The 24,407-nt window shown below is 34.4% G+C and overlaps 1 protein-coding gene across 1 annotated transcript in view; it reads left to right on the plus strand.

Annotated features, from left to right (window-relative positions):
• LOC149528882 (protein ENHANCED DISEASE RESISTANCE 2-like) overlaps positions 1-10,079 on the plus strand; it is a 94,381-nt gene extending 84,302 nt beyond the window's left edge. The window contains exons 9-25 of the mRNA XM_089809628.1: positions 3,755-3,798; positions 4,155-4,241; positions 4,331-4,377; positions 4,455-4,552; positions 4,655-4,750; positions 4,859-4,923; positions 5,012-5,083; positions 5,210-5,365; positions 5,470-5,819; positions 7,220-7,289; positions 7,475-7,647; positions 7,877-7,978; positions 8,729-8,779; positions 8,876-9,019; positions 9,123-9,218; positions 9,499-9,600; positions 9,702-10,079. Coding sequence (XP_089665754.1) covers positions 3,755-3,798; positions 4,155-4,241; positions 4,331-4,377; positions 4,455-4,552; positions 4,655-4,750; positions 4,859-4,923; positions 5,012-5,083; positions 5,210-5,365; positions 5,470-5,819; positions 7,220-7,289; positions 7,475-7,647; positions 7,877-7,978; positions 8,729-8,779; positions 8,876-9,019; positions 9,123-9,218; positions 9,499-9,600; positions 9,702-9,812 — 1,864 coding nt within the window. The 3' untranslated portion in view covers positions 9,813-10,079. The remainder of the gene's footprint in view (positions 1-3,754; positions 3,799-4,154; positions 4,242-4,330; positions 4,378-4,454; positions 4,553-4,654; positions 4,751-4,858; positions 4,924-5,011; positions 5,084-5,209; positions 5,366-5,469; positions 5,820-7,219; positions 7,290-7,474; positions 7,648-7,876; positions 7,979-8,728; positions 8,780-8,875; positions 9,020-9,122; positions 9,219-9,498; positions 9,601-9,701) is intronic.
• Positions 10,080-24,407: the final 14,328 nt, after the last annotated feature.

A 24,407-nucleotide genomic window follows, 5' to 3' on the forward strand; every position in this document is an offset into this window, starting at 1 on the left:
CTGCTCCACCAATCCACTGTGCTACTCTAATCATAACATCTCCATGCCCATAATGGTGAAGCAACTTATCCCAGATGATTCGAATCCTCTTACATCTTCTATGACACGATGCACAAAATCCACTCTCTTATGAGTTGTATCATTAACCCATGCCTCATGACTATTTGCCAAAATTTGAATGCCAACATTAGGTGACCCCATAACATTGTCCTTCCTATAATTAAGGACTGCATTATCTTGAGGAAGAAGAGATATATCACTTCTGTTATAACAATCAGCAATGTTGTTATGCATTTGCATGTTGTCTTCAACTTCTACAAGCACTTCTTTATTGAAAACTTCATACTAAACAATTGTAGACTCCTCTACTTTAGTTAATCCATGTGTAAGGGCTGCAAACTCTTGAAAATGAGGAAGTAAACTATTGCTGCCCCAAATCAGAAATCTGACCTCCTCTTTGCTTCCAATGGAATCATCAATCATCACTAAATAGTAAATGGTGTTGCAAATCTTACCACACTGAAGGCTTTTGCTCCATGTTTCTCAAAAGTCCTTGAATGCCATGCTCTGATTTTCCTTAATGTGTACAAATTGTGTCATCATTGGAATCAACTAACAAATTAGAAGATGAATTGTGGTCACCCAAAGGATCCACACCATCATTATTCATATCAATCTCATGCTTAACATCAAGTGAAGTCATTTTTATCTCTTTTATAGATTCATCTTGTGAAACTTCTTGCAAAGATGATGATGCCTTACACGAATCACTCCCCAATCCCTTCCTTTTGTCCTCTTGAACCAAATCAGTATGTTTATCAAATTCTTCGTGCAGATTTTTGCATACCTCCTTTGAATTTTCTTTTTTCTTATGCTGCTGCTTTGACCTTGTAGATGACTGTTCTTCTCTTTTTGGTATAAAATCAGGCCAAATTAGTCTATTTGAGACTGTTGCAATGACTCTATTGGTACTATGTCTTCTACTATTCTTACTTCTTGACCTTGATCGTGAATGGTCCAGTCCCATCTGACCCATGGCTGTAATCATACAACCTTGTAACTGTTGCAACATTTGCTGTTGCTTTTAGGCATAAGTTGTCAAGAAATCACTAAGCTGATTATTCATGTCCCTAGGCAGTATGTTTTCTCTCCTCTCATCCATTTCTTCAAAAATTGGATTATCCTCGACTTTTGTAACCTGCTCTTGGTACAATTGTTGTAGGATCCTACCACTGTAGGGTTCATAGAATGAATTCAAATTGACTTGCAATAACCCACTTTCTTAACTTACTAAAAGTACTATGCAACTCTTTGGGTATTGGTGCAGGACCACCTAAGACATTTTGATGTGATTTAGTGTGTTGTGAGTGTTTTGGATGATAAGACTCAATGGCAACAAATCTAGTAAGATTGAGCCTATTGAAGTCCAATTTTGGTTTACAAGTCCTAAGTTGCTTTGGACCAATTTTGGGTCTAGGGCCACCCAGAGTGGTCAAAGTTGGAAAGTGTTGTAAATAGGATGGATTGAGGTTGTTTAAGGGTTTAGAATGGTTTCTAGGTGAATTGGATCATCTTTCCAAGTTTGGAGTCATGGAGTTACAAAAGTTGCAAAGTCTCTTGAAAAGTTGTAAAGTTGCAGCTTTGCAACTTTTGCAACCTTTTGCAAAATGTTGCAAGAATGCAACGAGAGTCTCAACAAAAAGTTAGGAATGATCCTACTCCTAACTGATTCAAGAGCACATATAAGCCTTGGAAAACTAATTTTGAGCCAGTTGAATCAAGAGAGACAAAAGTTTTGATCTGTTTCAAATAGATTTCCGTACAGTATTCGTACATCGTTGTGATATTTTGTCAAGTTAGTTTTGGTAGTTGGCAGAGCTTTGTTTTGGCTTTCTTTTGCACCAGGTTTGAAGGTTTGAAGTGCTTTGGTTTAAGAGAGTTTTGATTTTAAAGTTGATTCACTTGTAAACCCTCACAAACCAGGGTTTTGAAGCAAAAATGGCTCAAACCTGACATTCCATGGTTCAAATCCCAAATGGCTTGGTGGAATGTTAGGTTAGCCTGTATAGTCTGCAATTCTTTCAGTTTTGGACTTGTCTCTATTGGTTTTCCGATTGTGCAGTGATGCCCTAGGTTCATCACTAGGTAGATTTGAGCCAGAGAACTTCAGAAAAGGTCTTTTTCCTTGACATGAATTGTGGTGTATACAAACCAAGAAAGTTGGTTGAATTGATTTTTTCAACGAATGTCTGTTTATAGAAAGCAATTATATTAATATCTACTAGTGATCAGAATCAGTCAATGGAAAGCAATTATATTAATATCCACTAGTGATCAGAATCAGTCAATGGAACTGAATAACCAATTGAAATGGGAGAAATAACTAAAGCTGAAATTCAACTTAAAGCTCAACAATAAAGTAGTCTAATGAATGGTGTTCAGTACCTCTCCTTTCTGTGACAGATGGTGAAGAGAAATGACTCTTATGTATCGATCGCATATTTTTCATGGTGCACCTAATTTGGGTCAGTTAAAAGGGTCTTCTTGTCAAAATAGTGTAAAAAGCATCCCTTTTTCAACTGGTAAGGTAAAGACACATCAAGCTTCCTGAAATATCTTCAAAGAGAAATATAGGTACTCTGAGTATGTAGGAAGAGCAGTGGAGATTAGGTATCTGTTATATTATATGCATCTTGTGTCAAGATCTCATTGCAACAAACTTCAACCAGATCATAGGGAGAGAATTATTGTGTGACATATAAGAGATACACAAAGTTACAAACAATGGAATGTTTTTCTTGGCAGCAGGTACCAAAACGTGCCATTGATTGAGCTCACAAATGAAGTAAAACAAGAAATTCAAATTTTGAAAAATGTCATGAATTCACCTGTAATATGTATGGTACTTTGCTAGAACTGAGAGGCCTTAATCATTGAACGCTCTAAAGCAAGTTCCTTAGAGTACCTTGCTAAAACTTTCAGAAGGTTAGAATGTTTTCTCATATTTTATTTAAAACATCATCAAATGCCTTGAATTCAAGATCCTCAGTGAAATAATAGAGAATCTGTAAATAGGTTTGAGAATGAGAAACTGGAAATGAAGCAAAGTCAGCAAATTAATAAGTCTATTAGTTGTAGTCACATTAAAATTGCGTGATATTATATACAAAATTTGTTATCTCCATAGTTCACAGACTCGGACATGGAGAGTACTTGGCAAGCCCAAAATTTTCAACTTGGCAGGGGAAAAACTTGACAAAAACTCCAAGTTAGAATTTAATAGAAACTAAAATCTCTGAAATAAACATTTTTTCCATAAAATATAATTACAAAATGTATAAAATTAAAATTGACATCTTGAAAGAGAAATGCAAGGTTTAGTAGCAAAAACGTGTGAAAAATGCATTTTAACCAGCGTTTTACCCATGCTGACATATCTGCCCATGCTTTTTTTGCACTTATAAAATAATAGAGTTGAACTTGTGAAAACTCACCAAGTTAAAAAGATTAAGAGTACCTGGCAGCTTGGAAAGTACTCACAAACTATGGTTGTTTCTCTATTTCTTTTCCTGCTGTATGCATGGCGAGCTAGAACTGGATTGGAATACTTAAGATTATAGCCTTTCATTGGTTGGATTTCAATTTCAGATCATGGATTTCATCTTTTACAAAATCGTAAGCTTTGGATCTATATTTTTCATTTTCCATGGTTCTTATTTGATTACTGAATAATCTCATATTTCTTTTTTGACAGATACGGAAGCAGAAGATTGTCTTCATTCCGCAGAACTAGCTTTGGTGTGTAAAAGATTATTTAATTTTTTTAAAGTTTCTGAATTTTGATTCTTCCTGATCAAGGATGTTCTATTTTTTCCATAAAAGTTTTTACACCTTTATGTTTCAAATTTTCTATTATTTTTACTAAGAGAATCAAAGTTTTTATCATCTATCAATATTTTCACTTAACTTTTTGTAAGGTACATACCATTCTTATATGTAGACTTCTATCATTCGCTTTATAAGTGTGATATATTAGTCTTACATGTTGATGGATGCCTTCTTGTTTAGAACCAGCTGAATTTTCTTTTGAAGATATTGCGTCTTCTTACCTAAACTTCTACATAATTGTTTTTTTTTTCTTTCATCATATGTAGATTTGCTGGACTGGTGGCTGCCTATGATGCAGACAACTGCTGATGTCGTTGCACCTTCCCCATGGCAATTTTTTGGTTGCGAAAATGGTAACACAAATGAATTTATTTCCTACATTGTTTACCTTTAGTTAATTGATTTGATTCTGTTTCTGCTGAGGAGAAGTTTTCTAATACAGGATTGCGATTATTCAAAGAGGCAAGTGATGGAGAATTTAGGAGCAAGGTATATGCCCCTTTCTTCTTAAGTGATTAAATTCAAGAAATTATAGTTCAATTCCTTAACATGATTAATCTATGCAGCATTGGGATGATCCAGCTGTGATGGCAGTGGGTGTTGTGGATGCAACCTGCGAATCTGTATTTAAGACTGTTATGTCTCTTGAACCATCAAGATCAGAGTAATCTCCAACTACCCAGTTGTTTACTTTTGGGGTAATTTATTCTCTGTTCTGTTTAAATCGGATATAAATCTTAGATTTGAAGGTAAAGCAGTGTTGCAGGTGGGATTTTTGCTATCTACAAGGTCAGGTTATTGATCACTTGGATGGTCACACAGACATAGTCCACAAATTGCTGCAAAGTAGCTGGCAACCTTGGTAAGTTGTGCATTCTTTGTAATTATTCAATGATATTAAAGGAAAATAGCTATCTGGTTTAAGTTGTTCTCATAGATGCAAATATGAATTATTCATTTTTTATAACAGGGGATTGACACCAAGAGATTTGGTTCTACACCGTTACTGGAGGAGAGAGGATGATGGTTCATATGGTGATTTCTTGCATTCAGTTAACACTGAGGAACTTCAATTTTTTGTTACCTTTAAGTGTCATCTAAATTAGTTGCATTCTGGGTGCAGTAATTCTTTATCATTCTGTGACGCATCCGAAGTGTCCTCCTTCTCAGGGCTTTGTGCGTGCCTGGCTAAAAAGTAAAGTGATTATACTTTTGATGAGAATGGAATTAAGATAAAGCCAATGGATAAACTAGCATAAAAACTTCTAAGGATTTAGTGAAGGCTATTGATGGTATTATTTGTATTTTAAAATTTTTGCAGGCGGAGGATATGTGATATCTCCGTTGTCTCATCCCCAACAACATCAACGTGCAGTTGTTAAGCACATGCTAGCCATAGACTGGAAATATTGGGCATCTTATTTAAGATCATCTTATACAAGACAAATTACCCTCCGAATGCTAGGGCGCATAGCAGGTATTTACTATTTAAAGAAAGCTATCCTGTTGCACTTGAGAAAAAGTCAAATGAAATAAGATTGTGATAAAAAATCAAAATGATATGTTTAAATGCATTTGCAGCAATGAGAGAAATGTTCAAGGCTAAACCAGTTTATTATCCATCTCCTGGGCTATTGTCTAGGGAGTTTGCAACGGCAAACACACCAAAAAAGAATGAAAACAATAAAGAGAAAAGAGCAGTTTCCTCAGCATCAGAATGCAGTTCTCATGTTTCTTCAACGGAATTTAATGGCCCACCACATCAAGCAAAGGAAACAGCATCCTCATTCCTTCAATTCAGTGATGCAGATGATGAATTCTTTGATGCACGCTCAAATTGTGAATCAGATCAGACAGATTTGGATCAATTGCTGGAGCAACCTAGAGAGAGCGAAGAGTCTCTGGATGATGAACAAGCTATTGAATTGCAGGTATTAAAATGTTCATTTCCTTGCATATGACTTTAAAAATGGATTCCAATAGGATTGGCTCATTTGGTTCATGAATATAAGACATACCTTTTTACTAAATTTCTTTAAAGCAACTTTTAACTAAATTTCTTTAAAGTTACAGGTTTTTGTTTAAGTTTGATAGTCTTGTGGCTATAATGATTAGTACGCCTATGTAAAAGGCTCAGCCATGTCACCAAGGAGAATAATTTTATGATAAATTAACAGTTAATGCAACTCACTTTTGTATTGCATTTGGTTCTTTCAATTCAATATACAATGTGTAGAGACATTAAGCCCAAAAAACATATTCTATTTAGAACTGAAAATGATATAACGCAGAAATGTAACCAGTTTCTGCTGAACTTGAAATGTAGATTGGATAATACTGTAAGATAATATTATCAGAATGTAAGTTAAGTATTCCATTTGCATAGGCCTGATTGAAATGTAGATTGGATAATACTGTAAGATAATATTATCAGAATGTAAGTTAAGTATTCCATTTGCATAGGCCTGGAGTGGTTCTTGAGGGTTTTTGTCACATGCGGCATTCTGATTATATTTAGTTGTGCTAATACAAAGACTGATACAGTCAAACAGAGAGTTCAATATAAATTGATAAGCATGTACACAGAAAACTTGCTGTAATTAATTTGCCAAGGTTTTTTGGCACATTAATTGCCCAATTAGGAATTAAGTTTGTCTAGGTGGACCGTGGAGTAACTGTGTTATGAGATGTGTTATTGCTCTCCTTTCTCTTCTTTTCTGTCTTATCACTGCTTGCATCCCCTAGTTCTCTTTACACACATAGCTCTTTCTTGCCCATTTCTTTGTCTTTCACTGTGTCCCACTAGGTTTCCTTGGGAAACTTTCACTCAATGACAACAAGCTAAAGGAGTTTCACCAGAGGAAGATAGTTTTTGCAAATGTAGAACCAAGCTATTTAAGAATAGATGGACATTTGTAAAGTACACCAATTCTTATGAGTTTCCTATTGTTATTTACTAGATTTTCTCTATCTACCTTGACCCATTTAGGACATACCATCTCACAACAGATATTCCAATCAAAAGGGGGATTACTTTGCCAAGATGTCAAACTAGGAAAAGCTTACTTTGCCCCACGCCCTTTTTTTCATGCATGCTAGATGGTCATTCTTTTTATATGCTAATGCTCATCTTCTTATTATCTTATTAAATGCATACTCAGGGAGGCACTTGCCATTTAACATTTTAGTGGCTTGTTTATTAATCTCTTCTCTAAGCATATACATTAAGAACTTTGCGTTTTAAAGCATATTTAGCTTTTGTATCAGTTATGGCTTCTGTAAGTCCATATTTAGTGTATTTGTAATGTCTGTTCTGAATCATTTGGTCTAGCTTGGAGATCAGCAAAAGACGTCAACAGCTACAGCTATTGTCAAGTGCTTTCATGATCTAGCTTCTACAGGTACCATATATATCTTTAATGTGCATTATGCAATACTTCGGATGCTAATTTAGAGACTTTCCAATTCCTAGTTCAATGGTTTACATCAGATTGTAAGAAAATGTAGACACATTTCTTCAGATTTAATGTTAAAGTTGTTTTAACTATGCATGATGGGAGTGGAAATGTTTAAATTATTCTTGCAGCAAGTCACAAACGATCACAAGTGGATGTTCACTTGGGAGATGATGTAGATTTTCTCAGCTATGAAGCAACGCTTCCAAAAAACTCTGCTTCTACATTGCCAAGTAGTTGGTCCATGGCAGATCCAGCCACATTTTTAATACGTGGCAAAAGCTATCTGAAAGATCGTAAAAAAGTATATCAATAGTGAGCCCATATATACTGTAGCATGCTTTCTATTTAAGTGTGCAGCATTTTTTTCTACATGTATTTCAAAATTTATGTTGGAGGGTTCATCTCATATGGAATTTGTTTTTGACCAATTATAATAGATTTGCATTTCATACTTGACATATTAGTTGCTATTCAAACTCAAAGTTACTCTCTGCATTATCCTTAATTTGAATTATACTTGAACTTTTCAGATTAAGGCAAAAGATACGTTAATGTGTATGGTTGCAGCAGATTGGCTCCGTTCTAATAAGCGAGAGGATAATCTTGCTGGACGTCCTGGCAATTTTATTCAGGCATGTTATTTGTGTCTAGTGATGTGTTTTACTGTATAATATCAATAGCCATAATAGGTCATTTCTGTGTGTGTGTTCATGCCTACATGTACACCTATACTCATAATTCTGTACCTCAGCTATTGACTGTATAATAGCTGTTTTTGGTAAGATGTGTGAAGTTACAAGTTTTAGTGTCATTGTGCCTTGATAACATATCACATTCACCTATAAAAAACTGATTCTTATTTTCCAACAGTAGTTTACGTAATGGCAGTCATTGATGAAGGCTCTACTGTTCAAATAAGATAGTCCTTAGCAGGAACTTCCACATTCGTTTATATATTTATCCCTGTTTTGTGGGTAGCCTGATAATTTGAACACAACTTCAAAAAGTGTTTCTATGGAAATAAAGAGTGTACTCAAAATGAAATTCCTGTCCTCACAAGTTCTAGTTGTAAGTTTTGATAAGTAATAGATTCTAGAGGGGTGATATTTTGTATTTCACTTTTTATATAGATGGATGAGAAAATGTTTCTTTTTTCTTTGGTAGTTTTACAAGGGTAAATTTGTGACTAGAATCTTTCTTAACTTGCTGCTCAGATGATCTTGTCTGCAAGATAGAAGGCTTTTTCCTTGCAATTTGTCTCCTGCAATTGTGGCCAATGGTCCTAATTCTTTTAGTCAAAGTTTGTGTTTATTATACTTTAATTACTCTGATTTTAGTATATATAATGGATGCCTAATGACAACCATTTCTTGTGAGAGCAGAGGAGAGCAGCTGAGTGTAGCAATGAATTTTATGTCATCATAAATATTCAGGTAATCATTTAAAACGTAAAATGGTGAAATTATCAATGACAAATGTGTTTCTGTTTAGTGACACGATCTCTACCATCTACAACCTCTGCTTACTAGGTTCCAGGGGCAACAACACACAATCTTGCCTTATACTACATGATGGATTGCCCTCTTGAATCTGTTCCTTTGCTACAAATGTTTGTTGAAGGAGATGACGCTTATCGCAATTCCCGATTCAAGCTCATTCCCTATATTGCTAAGGTAGATGAATCAAAGATAACAACTTTTGTATGTATTTTATATTTTGATAGTTTACTTCTTGGTGAATTAATGCACCACTTATAATTGGTTTTTCTTTCTTCAGGGATCCTGGATTGTCAAGCAGAGTGTAGGAAAAAATGCATGCTTGTTGGGTCAAGCACTAGAGATAGATTACACTAGGGGAAGCAACTATCTTGAGGTACTTTTTCAAATTTCTTCCTAATGTGGTACTAGTCTAAAAAGGGTGTGTAAAGGCATTATCAATTTGCAGGGTCTTTACAGAGCTCACCCAATTAATGGGGTACTCTAGTAGTTACAAACACACATCTATTCAGAAAAGTCTGTATAAGAGAGAGAGGTGATATAATTCTGGGATTTTTTTTTAGTTCATTATATGTATAGTTTTACTTTTTGGTTGATTTAGATGTGACATTGTTGTACTGGACTACTGACTGAATAGTGAATATTCTTCTTCTCAGCTTGGCATCAACATTGGTTCCTCTTGCGTAGCCAAGGGTGTTGTTAACCTAGTTCTAGGTTACTTGAGTAAGTTGGTCATAGAATTGGCTTTTCTGATACAGGTACATATTTTGACAGTGAAGTGTGTTTTTCGCATATTCATTAAGATAATGGCGAACCATTTAACAAAATCTACTGACTTGTTTTGTTGTACTTTGGATAGGGGAACACAGAAGATGAGCTTCCAGAGTTTCTGTTAGGGACCTGTAGGCTCAATCATCTCGAGGAATTCAAATCAGTCCCAGCTGAACAGAAATATCCACAAGCCATGTGATGTGAAAATCCCCTAACCAGCATCAGCCTCATTAATATAGTGTACTTTTGTAAAATGTAATTGGTACAAGGAGGAACAATCTGACAGCAGCAAGTTCTTTTCATTAAAATAATGTTCAGAACATTACTGAACATTTAATTTATTTATTGTTCCTGGGGGTATTTCACAAATGTTGACCCTCTGGAGGAAAAACTCAAGACCCATTGGTCTCTTCTAATTCTTTTAAGAACATTCATCAATAAAAAGAAAAAAGATCCATTGGTCTCAGTCTAGCATTCCTTCTCCTTCTATGGGTAAAGCTTCCAAAGCAATTGTCGCTTTGAAGAAATTTGTTCATTGCATTTCATTTAATTTATATACACCCATATTTGTGTTGGGCACTACCTAATCTCCCGACAAAACGTCCATGCCATTTATGTTAGAAGACACATACTACCATACCATACACATCCAGTGTAATTCATGATGCTAACGAAAGTTTTGGTTCATGCCATTATTTTTAAATACCATTCTCCCACCTAATATCAATATAATGTTTATTCTGCCCAAAATTTTAAATCAATATGAATGTTTGGTTTTGGTTCTCAGCCCCGGTGACATAACTCGCAATTCTGCTTCCAACCCATTTTTAACAAAATGTTCTCTCAACGAGATAATCCGGAGAGCAACTTACCAGTGTTTACTCTGAAAACATTAACATGTCTGCAGAGAAGGTAAAATTGCCCACATTCACAGGTAGATGCCCCTCGCCCCTCTCTGATATATGCCCGTGATTATTTTGCAGGCACAAGCCAGGCAAGATGCTCGTGCGAAAAGGCGATGTCTATCTAGCAGAAAATATGCACCTGATGTGACTGTTTCTGCAATTTATTAATTAATTTAAAAATCACATAACAGTAGTGCTGTAATTTATAAATTAATTAATAAATTGCAGAAACAGTCACATCAAGTGCATATTTTTTGTTGTTTAGCCACGGGCCCTTTCGCATTAAAAATTAATTTGCATTTAGTTTTTCCTCTTTTTCTTTGTTTATATTTTGATCCTCACAAATTACGTTCTCTTGTAGATGTAATATTGCATTTTCATTCTACCACCTTAAGATTTTAGGGTTTTGTGTGAGCCACATTTTTTTTGTTTCTTGTGTAAATGAAAGAAAGGTGGGAGGAGATAATTTGTAGGTTTTGTAACAAGGGCGTTGTGGAGACAAAATGACACTATATGAAGGAGTGTACAACATACGAAGACATCTGGGTCCAATTCATGGACACGATACAACTGAACAGTATAAAAGAGCTTTTTGAGGGACCAAGAATTCATAAGGCCGCCTTGTTAATGCAACTCCACAAAAGAAGGGATAGCTTAGAAAAATCCCAACAAGATATTTAGTGGATCCCCCTTTTTGGTCCCATAGACCTTTGGTCTTGTGGACGTTAGTAAAATTCATTTCATTTCATTGCCAAGCATTAAGTCAAATTCAACAACCTTTGCCATCGTCCTCCCAACCCTAGAACAAGTTACAAACATCCATCAATGCACGGGTGCGGATCCAAACACATAACCTCTAGTAGAACCATTTTGATTTGTCCACTGCTAAAATGGAAGCTTTAGAATGGGGGCATGCGTTGTGTTTGTCCTTGATGTGTTTGATTACATATGTTACATAGGTTTATATGTGGTTGCTAAACTTATTTTGGCTAAGAGTGTTTACTTCTTTCTTAGCAAAGAACTGAAATAGAGTGTTTAAATAAAAATCAATCTTAATAATAAATTTTCTAGAGAAATTTCTTGAGAGAAAAAGGAGACAATAAAAAATAGGAAAAAATTGTATGCTGTCTTTTTTCTCAATAAACACAGATAGATTCTAAATTATCCCTTTCCCATGATTAAAAAATGGCATGAGGACACTTATGCTGCTTAAATTTAAGCATCAATTTCCCTTAAGCAACTGCATAGGGGCATGGGGTTATCTGGTAGTTTAGAATTTCTATTATTGTGATATTGCTATCAGGATTTAACTGTGTAATTTTGAGTCAAACTCATTGACCCATATTTCATGAGTAGTGATTCAACATGAATCCATCTCTCATGACAATAAATGGAACACTTAGCACTCATTGGATCGAGGTGATGCTCACAGGGGTGAAGCACTGGGACTTCCTGGGAGGTCACCCATCCCAGTGCTACTCTGGCTTGAGTGTGCTTAACTACGAAGTTTCCTCCATGGTTAAGCCCAAAGCTTGCAACCCCATTTGCAAAACCTTCACCAAGTGTTGTGCCTTATGAACCATTCATTAGAAAGCCTCTTAAGCTCATCAATTGATAAGTAGGAGACAATTTCCACAACGAGTCAAATTGTGATATTGCTATCAGGATTTAATTGTGTAATTTTGAGTCAAACTCATTGACCCATATTTCATGAGCAGTGATTCAACATGAATTCATCTCTCATGAGAATAAATGGAACACTTAGCACTCATTGGATCTAGGTGATGCTGACACGGGTGAAGCACCAAGACTTTTCGAGAGGTCACCCATCCTAGTACTACTCTAGCTTGAGTGCGCTTAACTATAGAGTTCTCCATAGTTAAGCCCAAAGCTTGCAACCCCATTTGTAAAACCTTCACCAAGTGTTGTGCCTTATGAACCATTCATTAGAAAACCCCTTAAGCTCATCAATTGATAAGTAGGAGATAATTTCCACAGCAAGTCAAATTGTGATATTGCTACCAGGATTTAACTGTGTAATTTTGAGTCAAACTCATTGACCCATATTTCATGAGTAGTGATTCAACATGAATCCATCTCTCATGAGAATAAATGGCTATTATTCTACACATTGATGTGGTCTTGTGTAGTCAACATCATAACATGGGTTAATTCATGATTTTAAATACTTTGGTAAAGTTGTCGAGGGTTAAAGTTGTTGAGGATTATAGTGATGTGTGAAAAGATTGCATAGTAATTTGTAAAGCCACGTGATATGATAGTGTGGTGGATTTCCCATTCATAAAAGTATGTTTTAATGTTTTGGCTAGAAACACATAAATGATAACGAATTATCTCTTTTGCTTTATTTGTTAAACCTTAAACTACAAATGCACTCACCATGAAACATTTTCAGCTAAGAGTTCGAGCAATTTTGGTCAAATTTCATTATGGGTTTCAGATATGTTCATCGTCTCTTTACGACGATTCCATTGGTGGTGGTATTGTTGGAGGGTGAAGTAGCTTTGCTAGAAAATGAAAAGATTTTTGTGGAGCACATGAGGTATTATTATTTGTTTCATGGTCATTAATACGACTTATAGAGGTATGCTTTTCACAACTTCTATGGCTTTTCATCATGGTTTAGAAGGAAACCAATTATGGGTTTGTGAATTACAAGTTTCTAGTTTTTGGTTTTTAAAAGCACAAAGGTTGGTTTCTTTCAGTTACTATTACAACTATTTTACCTTAAAAGAACAAGTGGAGATTATTGTATGACAAAAGGATTTAGTTTTCAAAGAACCTTAAAGCGGTTCGATGATTTCTTTTGTTATGAAGGGGTTTGAGATAATTGTTTTATTATTTCTTGTCAAAACAATAAAAGGAAAAATCAATGACATTTGTAAAAGGCATTCTTATAAAAATCCTAAATGGGTATGTGCAAGATGATTGCATAATATGGACTTGGATAGTTTGTTAAACAATTTACTCATGCAAATCTACTATATGGTTAACAATAACAATTTTTTGGAAAAACCCTATGTGGGTTTAGTTGCTGAAAACATTTTTGATGTATGATAAAGATATTTTTTGAAAAACCCTTAGATGGGCTTAGTTATCCTAACAAAGGATGATTTTTATAGAATAATTCAGTTTGAACCATTGATTTGGAAAAAATAATTCATAGTTGTAAACAAATGATGCAATTTCTACCTTATATATAGAAAGGTAGGCATGCATGCAAAAATAAGTGGTGTGTCTATTTTTGTATATACAAGGGCCTTGTGTATTGTTGATTCGCTTAATATCATACAGTCACAATTGATCTAATGAATGCAAAGTTACAATGCACTTATGAGACCATTGATGATTTAAATACTATATCAATTGTATTGCGAAGAAGGGTTGACACTCCTTGTAGTAGGTGCTACTAAACAATTTGCAAGAGTTGGTGTGCATTTGAATCAATAAAAGAAATAGGTTATCAGAGTGGTTTTTCTCCCTATGACAAAACCAGTTTGGTTTTGAGGGTTTCCCACTTGGCACAAAATAATGTGTTACGATATCTCTTTTTGTGTCTTATTTAGTTGTCTTCACATGCTTTGATCCTTGGTATATATGTCATACTTGCTACACAAGTTTTGTTCATATTATTTGCATGTGTGTGTGATTATGTTTCATGTTATTTCATTACTGGTGTTTTGATGTCAAAAAAATTGTTTCACCATATTGTGTTAAGACAAAGTCTTGCATTTTATTACCCATCCAAATTGTCAATAAAAAATTAGTCAAGATAAATTTGTTGTGAGTCACAATCTGATTCACCCCCTGTTATGGTTTATTCACTTCTAATAATTAGTATTAGAGTGTAGGGTCCTTCCATCTAAGTTTTCCCTAGGGATTGTTCTTGGTCTTTAGAAGTGGTTATGGCTCAAGTAGAAGGTGCTTCACTTACTAGAGCTCCTCTTTTTGATGACTTTGACTATATGTTTTGGAAAGTCATGACAGAAGCCTTTTTTAATTCTCTTGATGTGGGAAATTGTTATTAATAAATATATAATTCCCTCATCTATACCTACTGATCTAGATGCTAGAACTAAGTATGAATTTGATAAAAGAGTAAAGTTTTTATTTTTATTTTGTGTGGATTAACCACAAATGTCTTTGCACAAGTTATGTATTGCAAATCTGCAAATGAAGTTTGGGAAAAACTTAAACTATTTACCAAGGTGTTGCTAAAGTTAAAGAGTCAAAACTTATAACATTAAAGTCTTAGTTTGATGCTTTAAAAAGGAATGATGATGAAACCGTGGAAAATGGCTAGTAAATGCACGTAGAGGTCTTGGTAAAACTATTGAGGGACATGATAGTGTTGCTAAAGTTGTGCTATGTAATGAGGATTGAAAGTCGTGCTTCTACCTCTAAAGAAATTTGCCTTCAAAGTAGAAAAGAAGGATGATAGTCATATGATATATTCGATGCTCTTGAAGCCTTGATAGTTAGGAAACTAAAAAATAAGTGCAAAAATAAATTACCTTTTAAATGTTGTAACTATGGAAAAGTAGGATATTTAGTTGCAAAATGAACTTATATAGATCAAAATGACGAAGTAGAAAAAATGGAAAAGCTTTCTAAATGAAAAGCATGAAAAAAAAGAACTAATTGTAATGCCTACCCCTAGTTTACTTTTCATGTTTTATTGCAGAATTCTTTTAGGCTAGTGGTACTTGGTTACTAGATTTGATTGGATGATTATTTCATACTCAGTTTATATATTTGATGAGCTACTTGATATTTTATTAATTCATGTGTTCATGATTATTATTTTGATGATGATATGTATATGTTCATATAGTGATTTTAGTTATTTCACAATGATAGTTAGGTGAATGATTTATATGCAATTTCTATGGGTACTTAACCCATACTTGCATGTGTATGGTGTACATGTATGTTTTACTTTATGTTTGACATTTTTGATGTCATTGAGGGAGGGAGTCATAGTCGCTTGCTAGTTAAGATCTACACAATGCACCACTCCCAAACATTTTCTATTTAGTTTAGATTTATATGTATATGTACATGCTCGGCTTTTATGCAAATTGTAGGTACTAGGCATTGACTTCCTTGAATTGTCAGGATGAGCATGCCTTATCACAGTGTCTCAAGGGTAAAGAGGGGAGATAGTCATTGAGTCCAAATCCTAACCCTAAGCCAATTGTTCTAGAAAAATAGGACAAGTATTTGAGTTATTTACCCTTTTGAATTCGTCAAGTGATGAGAATTCAAGATTTTGACCCTTGAGTTTGATTTAGTACTTTGTCTTTATAATGGGTTTTCTTATTTAGATTTGTGGGTCTATTTATGATTTTCAGTTATAATTAAATCAAATTAAGAGAATATTGAATGATTTAATTTAATCCAAATTTTATAAGATTTTTTTTTTTTTTTAATCATATTTAATTAATTGAGAATTTCTTTTTTGATCAGTAAATGACCAAGGCCTTGATTTTTTTTATTAATACAAAATTTAATTATAATAGTGTACCACCGTTCAAAAAGCACTGGTAGGAAAGACCAGGGAATAAAACCTCCAGTCTAGCCTGGGACCATGGTCCTTGATTATTACATCATAAAAGGGGCATACCCCAGTCAAATTATCATTATTACTATTATTACAATAGACAGGTCTTATTACATATGATCAAATAATTCCTAATTATAGTTGAAACCTATAGAAAACCATTCCATCCACTTCTCTTGCATCCTTCCATTGCTAAAAGATATGCTCATCCCTGCCTAGCTATCTTGATAATTAGACAGGTTAATATAATTATGAATAATCTTTAAAACATAAAGACTAACTTGAACCAAATATTTTGTTACTCATACCTTTTGGATAAACATTACACTTACCAATTCATTAGTATGATTGTAATCCCTTCTTAAATCATTAAAGATTAATCAATAAAACTATTAGAATTTAATCCGTATCATAGAATTATATTTATAATAGTAATTGAAAAAGCACTGTCCTGCATTTAACCTAATATTCTAGGCAATCTAGTAATACTAAGTTCTAATAACAATTCCAAAAAAGACCAAAAGCTGTAACTAACTCCCAGTTATCTCAAATGATACTCGTGTTGATAGGCCAAAATTGGTATGAAATCCTCACATAACTTAGACATTATATTGAGATTGTTCTTAACTTTAAGGTTCGACAAAATAACAAATTAATCCTCAAGTTGCATATAGCTCTATAGATAGCCAAGGGCAGAATTATACCCAACTATATTAATGAAAATATTAAATGCTCAAAACCACCCATGCTACCAAAAGGACGACACTAAACCTTCAGATGAATCAACAAACAACTGAACCAAGCTGCCAGCCCGAGCATACCATGACAAGTTTTTGTAGCAAGAAAACATAGTCTATCTTTCGAAGATAATCTTAACTATCTACAAGCATTGAGATTAATCAAAAAATTGTCCCATTCACACTATGGAGATAACCAGTCCTTATTCTTGGCATATATGAATCAATTAACTTGCATAATCTCAACAGAGGGAACCACATGTCGAACAAAACTAGAACAAATTTCCTACCTGAATCATGTTTAGTGAAATCCTCACAAATTGGTATGAAATCCTCACATAACTTAGACATTATATTGAGATTGTTCTTAACTTTAAGGTTCGACAAAATAACAAATTAATCCTCAAGTTGCATATAGCTCTATAGATAGCCAAGGGCAGAATTATACCCAACTATATTAATGAAAATATTAAATGCTCAAAACCACCCATGCTACCAAAAGGACGACACTAAACCTTCAGATGAATCAACAAACAACTGAACCAAGCTGCCAGCCCGAGCATACCATGACAAGTTTTTGTAGCAAGAAAACATAGTCTATCTTTCGAAGATAATCTTAACTATCTACAAGCATTGAGATTAATCAAAAAATTGTCCCATTCACACTATGGAGATAACCAGTCCTTATTCTTGGCATATATGAATCAATTAACTTGCATAATCTCAACAGAGGGAACCACATGTCGAACAAAACTAGAACAAATTTCCTACCTGAATGTTGAGAAAATTTAACATATTTTGCTTAGATACCGAGTGTTTCTCTTAAGTTATCATAGCAAAAACATCTTCCAGTGCTGAGTTAAGGTTAAGAAAATTGAAATTTCTTAAGTAATTAATTACTGGAAAATTACTTAGCTATTTAATTTGATGCTTTGAAATATCCATCTCCTACCATTGGTTGAGATAATTCCATATGTATAATTAGCCTACCATCTTTGAAAGAAAAGTTTTAATTCTCAACCCCAGCCCCACTAAACTCTAAAAAACCTACAGATATTACATTAATCAAATAAAAAAAAGGAGGTGAAAACTAGGAATTAGTACATAAATGAATAACAATAATATGTTATGGCTGCATACTAAATAAACATATCAGATAGCCTAAGGAGAATACATCAAAACAGAGGTTATAGAGAAACTAAAGCTATAAAACGAATATAATGAGAAAGAAAAGGCTAATAGTCCTAGATACTTTTCAAAAGATAGAAGGATCCCTATGAGGGTAGAAGAGCCCCGAACCAAATATCATTTGAAAAGCTAATGAAACTAATTGAATCTAGAAATCAGAGATATGCTCATGGATAACCATGATAATTAGCATATCAAGATATTAGACAGTAAATACATAATACAAACAAAATTATCATAAAAGAAGGGATACAACTAGATATCTAAAGGATAAAACAAGAGTAGCTAAGAGTCAGGTGAATGTGAAATTCCTTCCCATCCAAAATAGGATGCCAATACTAAGCTTGTCCAAGTTAGTATACATCCACCCAAAAACCCAGATCTAGATAGATATATTAGATCTAATAATAACAAAATAACTATAGACCACGAAGAACTCCAAATCTAGAGTACCCATGAGAAAAGTAATCATAAGAAAGTCTGATGCCACTATCTGTATTAGCAGAGAGAGACATATACAAAATAGAGGATGTATCTAAAAAACCTCCATGCCCCTATATCTTATAAGGGTCATGAACAAGGAACCCTAAACATGGTGTTACTACCAAAGAGCATCGAGAAACCAAAAACAAAATGATCATTACATAGACCCATAGCAGAGAGCATGAAACTACCATAAACATAGCCCTAATACATAAAGGTGCCTAACCACCTTCTCATGAACAAAAGAAAACTGCCCAATAGAACACCAGAGAGCACCTTACTTCCAAAAAACCATAATTTCTTCAAAAATATCATTTGGGTTTTCCACATGAAAGTTAGGAGGGAATTCAAAATCAAACTTAACCTTGCTGGTTTTCTCTGAATTTGGAGTGCAGAAGTTTAGGGCTTCAAGATTTTTGAAGACCACCCCAGGCTATATATATGCTTTAAACACATTGAGATAGCTGGTTAACCATGCTCTATTCTCCTCTTCAACAATTCCCATCCACTGGAGGAGGAATTGAATGCTGGCCTCCATCTTGGGCCATTCCCAATAAAAGGCTAGATTTTCACAAATGACCAATGAGGGTCGACGATAGGCTACCTCTAGATCTGGAGACCCTGGAGGGAGATCCATGTATTTCTTTGGTAGAGGAATACACAGCTTGTCATCTATGCTTCTGATGACTTGTTCAAGACCCTTCCTCCAAATTGGGACAAAGATGTTGCAGCATAGTCTGATAATTGCCCATGACTCCACCCTAGCTCTTGTCATACAACTAGTGAATGTACCAATTATATCACTATTCGTTCTCCATGTATACTTATAGTTGAAAACCCCTTCTCTAATGGCTCTACATACAACAATCCTTGTCATATCATCCACCAATTTAAGGATTCTACTCCATCTCTCTGGTTTGACATTATCATAGAATGCCATGGTGCGAGTTTCTGAGGTGTGGAGTACATTGATATTGTAATCCATTTCCAGGGTAAGAATGAGCCCAACGATAGGGAAAGAAAGCGACACTAGAAACTAAAAGGAAAATGCAATCGAAGGACCTAGATGCACTATTTGACCTGACATCATACAAATGGCACCAACATTAATCGAAACATGGGAAGAACTTGAAGGATAAATGATCAAAAAACTAGAGGAGAAATAGCCACGATCATAAAGGACAATCAAAAGCAAAATAGGAAATGACGCCTCCTAGCTCTTATGATACAAAGGAAACAGAGGGAAATCGTTAAAAATTGTACTAATAAAATAGATAATGATAAAACTAAAAATAATGAAAAGGCAGACACCAAGGGAGGAGGAGACAACTACATGGGTAATAGAAGATTGAATACTAACTATACGACATAAGGTTAGAGAGAGATACCCCATACTATGCATAATAATTAATAATAAAAGTTATCAAATAATATTAGGATAACCTAAGTATAAATTATAACTATGATCAAAGTGTATATGATACATCTTTGAAAACCAAGGAATTAACACCATCAACTCCCTTGTTTGCTAAATAATCTGCCTTCTAGTTGCCTTCTTAGAAAATGTGACATCCAGCTATTTGCAAACTAGTCTAAAAGTTCAACAACTTCTTCTAGCTTAGAGTTAAGGACCTAGTTAGGGCTTGCACATTTCCTAACCACATTTAAAATGATTTGTGAATCACCTTCTATGATAACTCTTGATAGACTTAACTTATGAAAAAGCTATAGACGTTTATTTAGAGCTTCTAATTCCACCAGGTTGTTGGAAGTAGGCTAAATGGGCATTTCTTTTTTGGCTATCCAATTGCCCATATCATCATTAATGATACAACCAATTCCTGTCATACTTGGGTTGCCTTTAGCTACACCATCAAAATTGAGTTTAGCCCATCCTTTCGGAGGGGGAGACCATTTGCATCTTTCTCTAGCCTCCTTTCTTTTCTTAAAAAAGGTAAGAGGAGGATTAATCAAGTTTGTCCAATTCTTTTTCATTTGACTGTCCTAGATAGAGACAGAGCCTTCTTCTTTCCTAGAGTTTCTGAGATGGGAATTAGCTATTTCAACTATGCTAGCTTCAATTTTTAATATCAACTCTTATGGCTTCATTTTTGAGTCTCAAAAAATGCATTTGTTCCTTTCTTTCTAGATTTCCCATACCAAGATGGAAGGACAGATGTTCGAAAGTTTATCATAGATGCCCTTAATCAAGTTGGTGGGCCATCCTTTGAGGAGGTCAATAAATGATTTCGACAAAGGTGTTGACCACCCTAACATATGTCTGAGCCATTCCCAACATACTTGGGTAAATGGACAGCTATATAATAGATGATCCGAATCCTCACTATTTTTTTACATAACACACACCTAGATGGACCTTGAAAGCCAAGTTTACGTAACCTGTCCACCATCAAGATTCTATTTTGGAATGTCAACCATAAAAAAATCCTTCCTTTGGTAGATAAGAAGGATCCCAACTTTGGGTGGAATTTCTACTTTATCCCATTTTTGTGAGTGTATCAAAGCTTTGTATCCATTTTTCATGTTGTACTTCCCATCATTCGATGCTGCCTAGATAAGTTTGTCTTTTCTCTCAGATTGTTTAATTTCCCTATCTAGCGTTATCTTTTCATAAGCCTTGATAGTAGCTGAATCCACTTCCATACCCTTCAGAGGTTTCCAAATCCATCTAGATATACCTTTTGATGTAATTGTTGTCTTGTAGTTGTAGACTTTGCTTCCCTAAATATTGACTAATTCTTCTTTGAGATCCTTAGGGATGGACCTAAAAGCTATTGGAGGATGCCCATCCCAAGAATCCTCCCAAAATAAGGTCTCATCACCCTTACCGACATCCCAAGTTAGATACTTGCAAACTAGTTGATGACACTTTATCATAAAATTCTAGCTCTCAGACCCTCTAGGTAGGGTCTTCATTCTAAAAATTGATAAGAGATCATTCGCATTAAGATATTTATTATACAAAATCTTAGCCCACTCGTGTTCTCTTTCCTTAAAGAGACGCCATATCAATTTTGCACCTAAAGCTTCATGTTGCCATTGTAAATTTTTAATTCCTAGCCCACCCATGTCCTTAGGTTTACAAATATTCGCCCATTTAATGAGGGCCAATTTTTTTCCTTCCTCACAATCATTCCAAAGAAAATTCTTGAGTTTGGCCTCGAATTTGAGGAGGGGTCACTTGGATAGTGGGAGACAGGAGAGAGGGAAGGTTGGAATGGTGGATAAAATAGATATGATTTTGATACACTTTCCAGCCTTTGAAAGCCATTTATCTTTCCAGCCACCTAGCCTAGCTTCCAATTTCTCTAAGGTGTTGATCCAAACCTTACTGGACTTCAAACCTCTCTCTAAAGAAATTCCCAAATATTTATAGGGAAACAAACCTTTGTTGTATCCCATGATCTTACATATCTAATTTTCTACTTCAGGTTTTGTGTTCATAAAATAAATCTCAAATTTAAGATCATTTACTTTCTGTTCGGATGCTTCCATATAAGATTCTATGTTGGCGTTTAGGTCAAGCACCTCTACTACTATACTTTTTCTAGGTAGAATAGTATCATCTGTGTAATGTTGGGCATGTTCCTTGTAACAGTAATGCCTAAAATCTTTAGATTATTATGTGCATCAGTAACAACTCTCCAAAAGGCCTTTGCCATAATAATATAGAGGGAAGTAGATAATGGATCTCCTTGTCTAATACCTCTAGACATTTCAAAAAAACCTTCTAGCATCCCATTAATAAGAACTAAAATTTTGGGAGAAGATATGAATTTAAAAATGAGATTAATCCATTGGTGAGAAAACCCAAAAGCTTCAAGAACCTTACAAAGGAAGCACCAATTCACCATGTCATAGGCTTTTTGGATGTCTAGTTTCATGAACATGCATGCTTCTTTATTTTTGCTAGCAAAGTGAATTGTTTCTCAGATGGTAAGAATGACATCGAGAATGGATCTACTTGGAACACATCCTGTTTGTTCCTCTGATATTATCTTTGGAAGGATATCCTTTAATCTATTTGCTATAATCTTAGAATTTTTTTTGCAAACTGTGTTGCAAAGAGCAATAGGTCTAAGGTCTCCTAGAGTCTCAGGCTCCATCTTTTTGGGGATCAAAGTAAGAAAGGAATAATTGATTTTCGATAACAGAGCTCCACCATTTCTTGAGGTTGTTTGTTCCTCTGATATTATCTTTGGAAGGATATCCTTTAATCTATTTGCTATAATCTTAGAATTTTTTTTGTAAACTGTGTTACAAAGAGCAATAGGTCTGAGGTCTCCTGGAGTCTCAGGATCCATCTTTTTGGGGATCAGAGTAAGAAAGGAATAATTGATTTTTAATAACAGAGCTCCACCATTTCTTGAGGCTTCAATAGCTTTCCAGAGGTCTACATTGATAATATCCAAACATTTTTGGAAAAAAAAGGCCTGGAAACCATCTAGACCTGCGGATTTATCAAGGTTCATATTAAAGACAACTAATCTAACCTCTTCCATAGTAATAGGTTTATTTAAAACCCTATTATCTTTGGTTGTAATGATTTTAGGGATTACTTTGAGTAATTTAGCTTGAGCTTCTCTATTTGAACCTTCAAAATTGTTTAAAATTTCCTATAAGTATGCTACAAAAACTTTTGCAATTTCACTTGGTTTATTAGTTAAGATGCCCAAGTGGTTTTTAATACTAGATATTTTACTCTTTGTTCTATTATATAAGGTGGAATTGTCGAAGAATTTTGTGTTCCGATCCCCCTCATCTAACCATCTCTCTCTCAATTTTTGTCTCCAAAAAGTTCTCTTTGGATAATATATCCTCTTGTTTCATGAGTAATTCTTTTTCTAACAAATAGCTGTCATCGTTCATACCTTTCTTAATTACTTCGAAGTTTAAATTCTTTATCTTCTCTTCTATATCTAATTTTTCTTTAAAAATATTATTGAAGTGTTCTTTATTCCATCTAAGGATCCGTTCCTTAAGCATCTTAATTTTAGAAATGAAAGTAAACATCTTGGATCTTTCAAAATTATCTTGTGCCCACCATTCTTTTATATTATTGATAAAGCTAGGGTCTAGAAACCACATTTTTTCACATTTAAATGGATTCCTAACAGGTTTATGTGGCTCTAGAAATTTGAATCTAACTGAGTAATGATTAGACCCAGCAATCGGCAAGATGGAAGATTGAATATTCAAATTATTTACATCCAAATCACCTTTAATGAAAAACCTATCTAATTTCTTAGCAATGTAAGCAAACTCCTTCCTCCTATTGTTCCACGTGAAATTCCCATTAATGATTGGAATGTAAATCATATTGTGAACATCACACCATTCTTTAAAATCTTTGGACGATTGCTAGATTTGTTGAATTCCACCTACTTTTTCAGTTAGATTTAAAATAGTATTAAAGTCTCCACCTACTAAAAACAAATTATCCTTAAAATTGTTCATAAATATGTTGATTTCTTCCCAAACTTATTTTTTCCCCAAATTACTAATAGGACCCTAGACATTAATTAGAATAAACTTTAGGTTTGATTTCAAACTCTAGACCTTACCAGTGATCCAATTATTATTAATATTTAGAATATCTATGGAAACCTTCCTAGGGTTCCAAAAGAGTCCTAAACCCCCTGAAGCACCTACTAACTCTTGAAAGGTGGAACTCCATAGACCTAGCATCTTATCTAATTTAATTCTTTCTAACTTATTTAATTTGGTTTCCTATAGTAAAATGATTTCAGAATCGAAAGATTTAAGGTTTTGTTTTAGTAATATTTTTTTGCTAGGGGCATTTAAACCCCTATCATTCCATGTAGTAATCTTTATGGCTCTTTAAGAAGGCACTTTCCCTTCCCGTTGTTAAGTAA

The sequence above is a fragment of the Cupressus sempervirens genome, chromosome 11 (assembly GCF_028749045.1).
Source record: "Cupressus sempervirens isolate cs-2001-9-10 chromosome 11, ASM2874904v1, whole genome shotgun sequence".
Taxonomy (NCBI): Eukaryota; Viridiplantae; Streptophyta; class Pinopsida; order Cupressales; family Cupressaceae; genus Cupressus; species Cupressus sempervirens.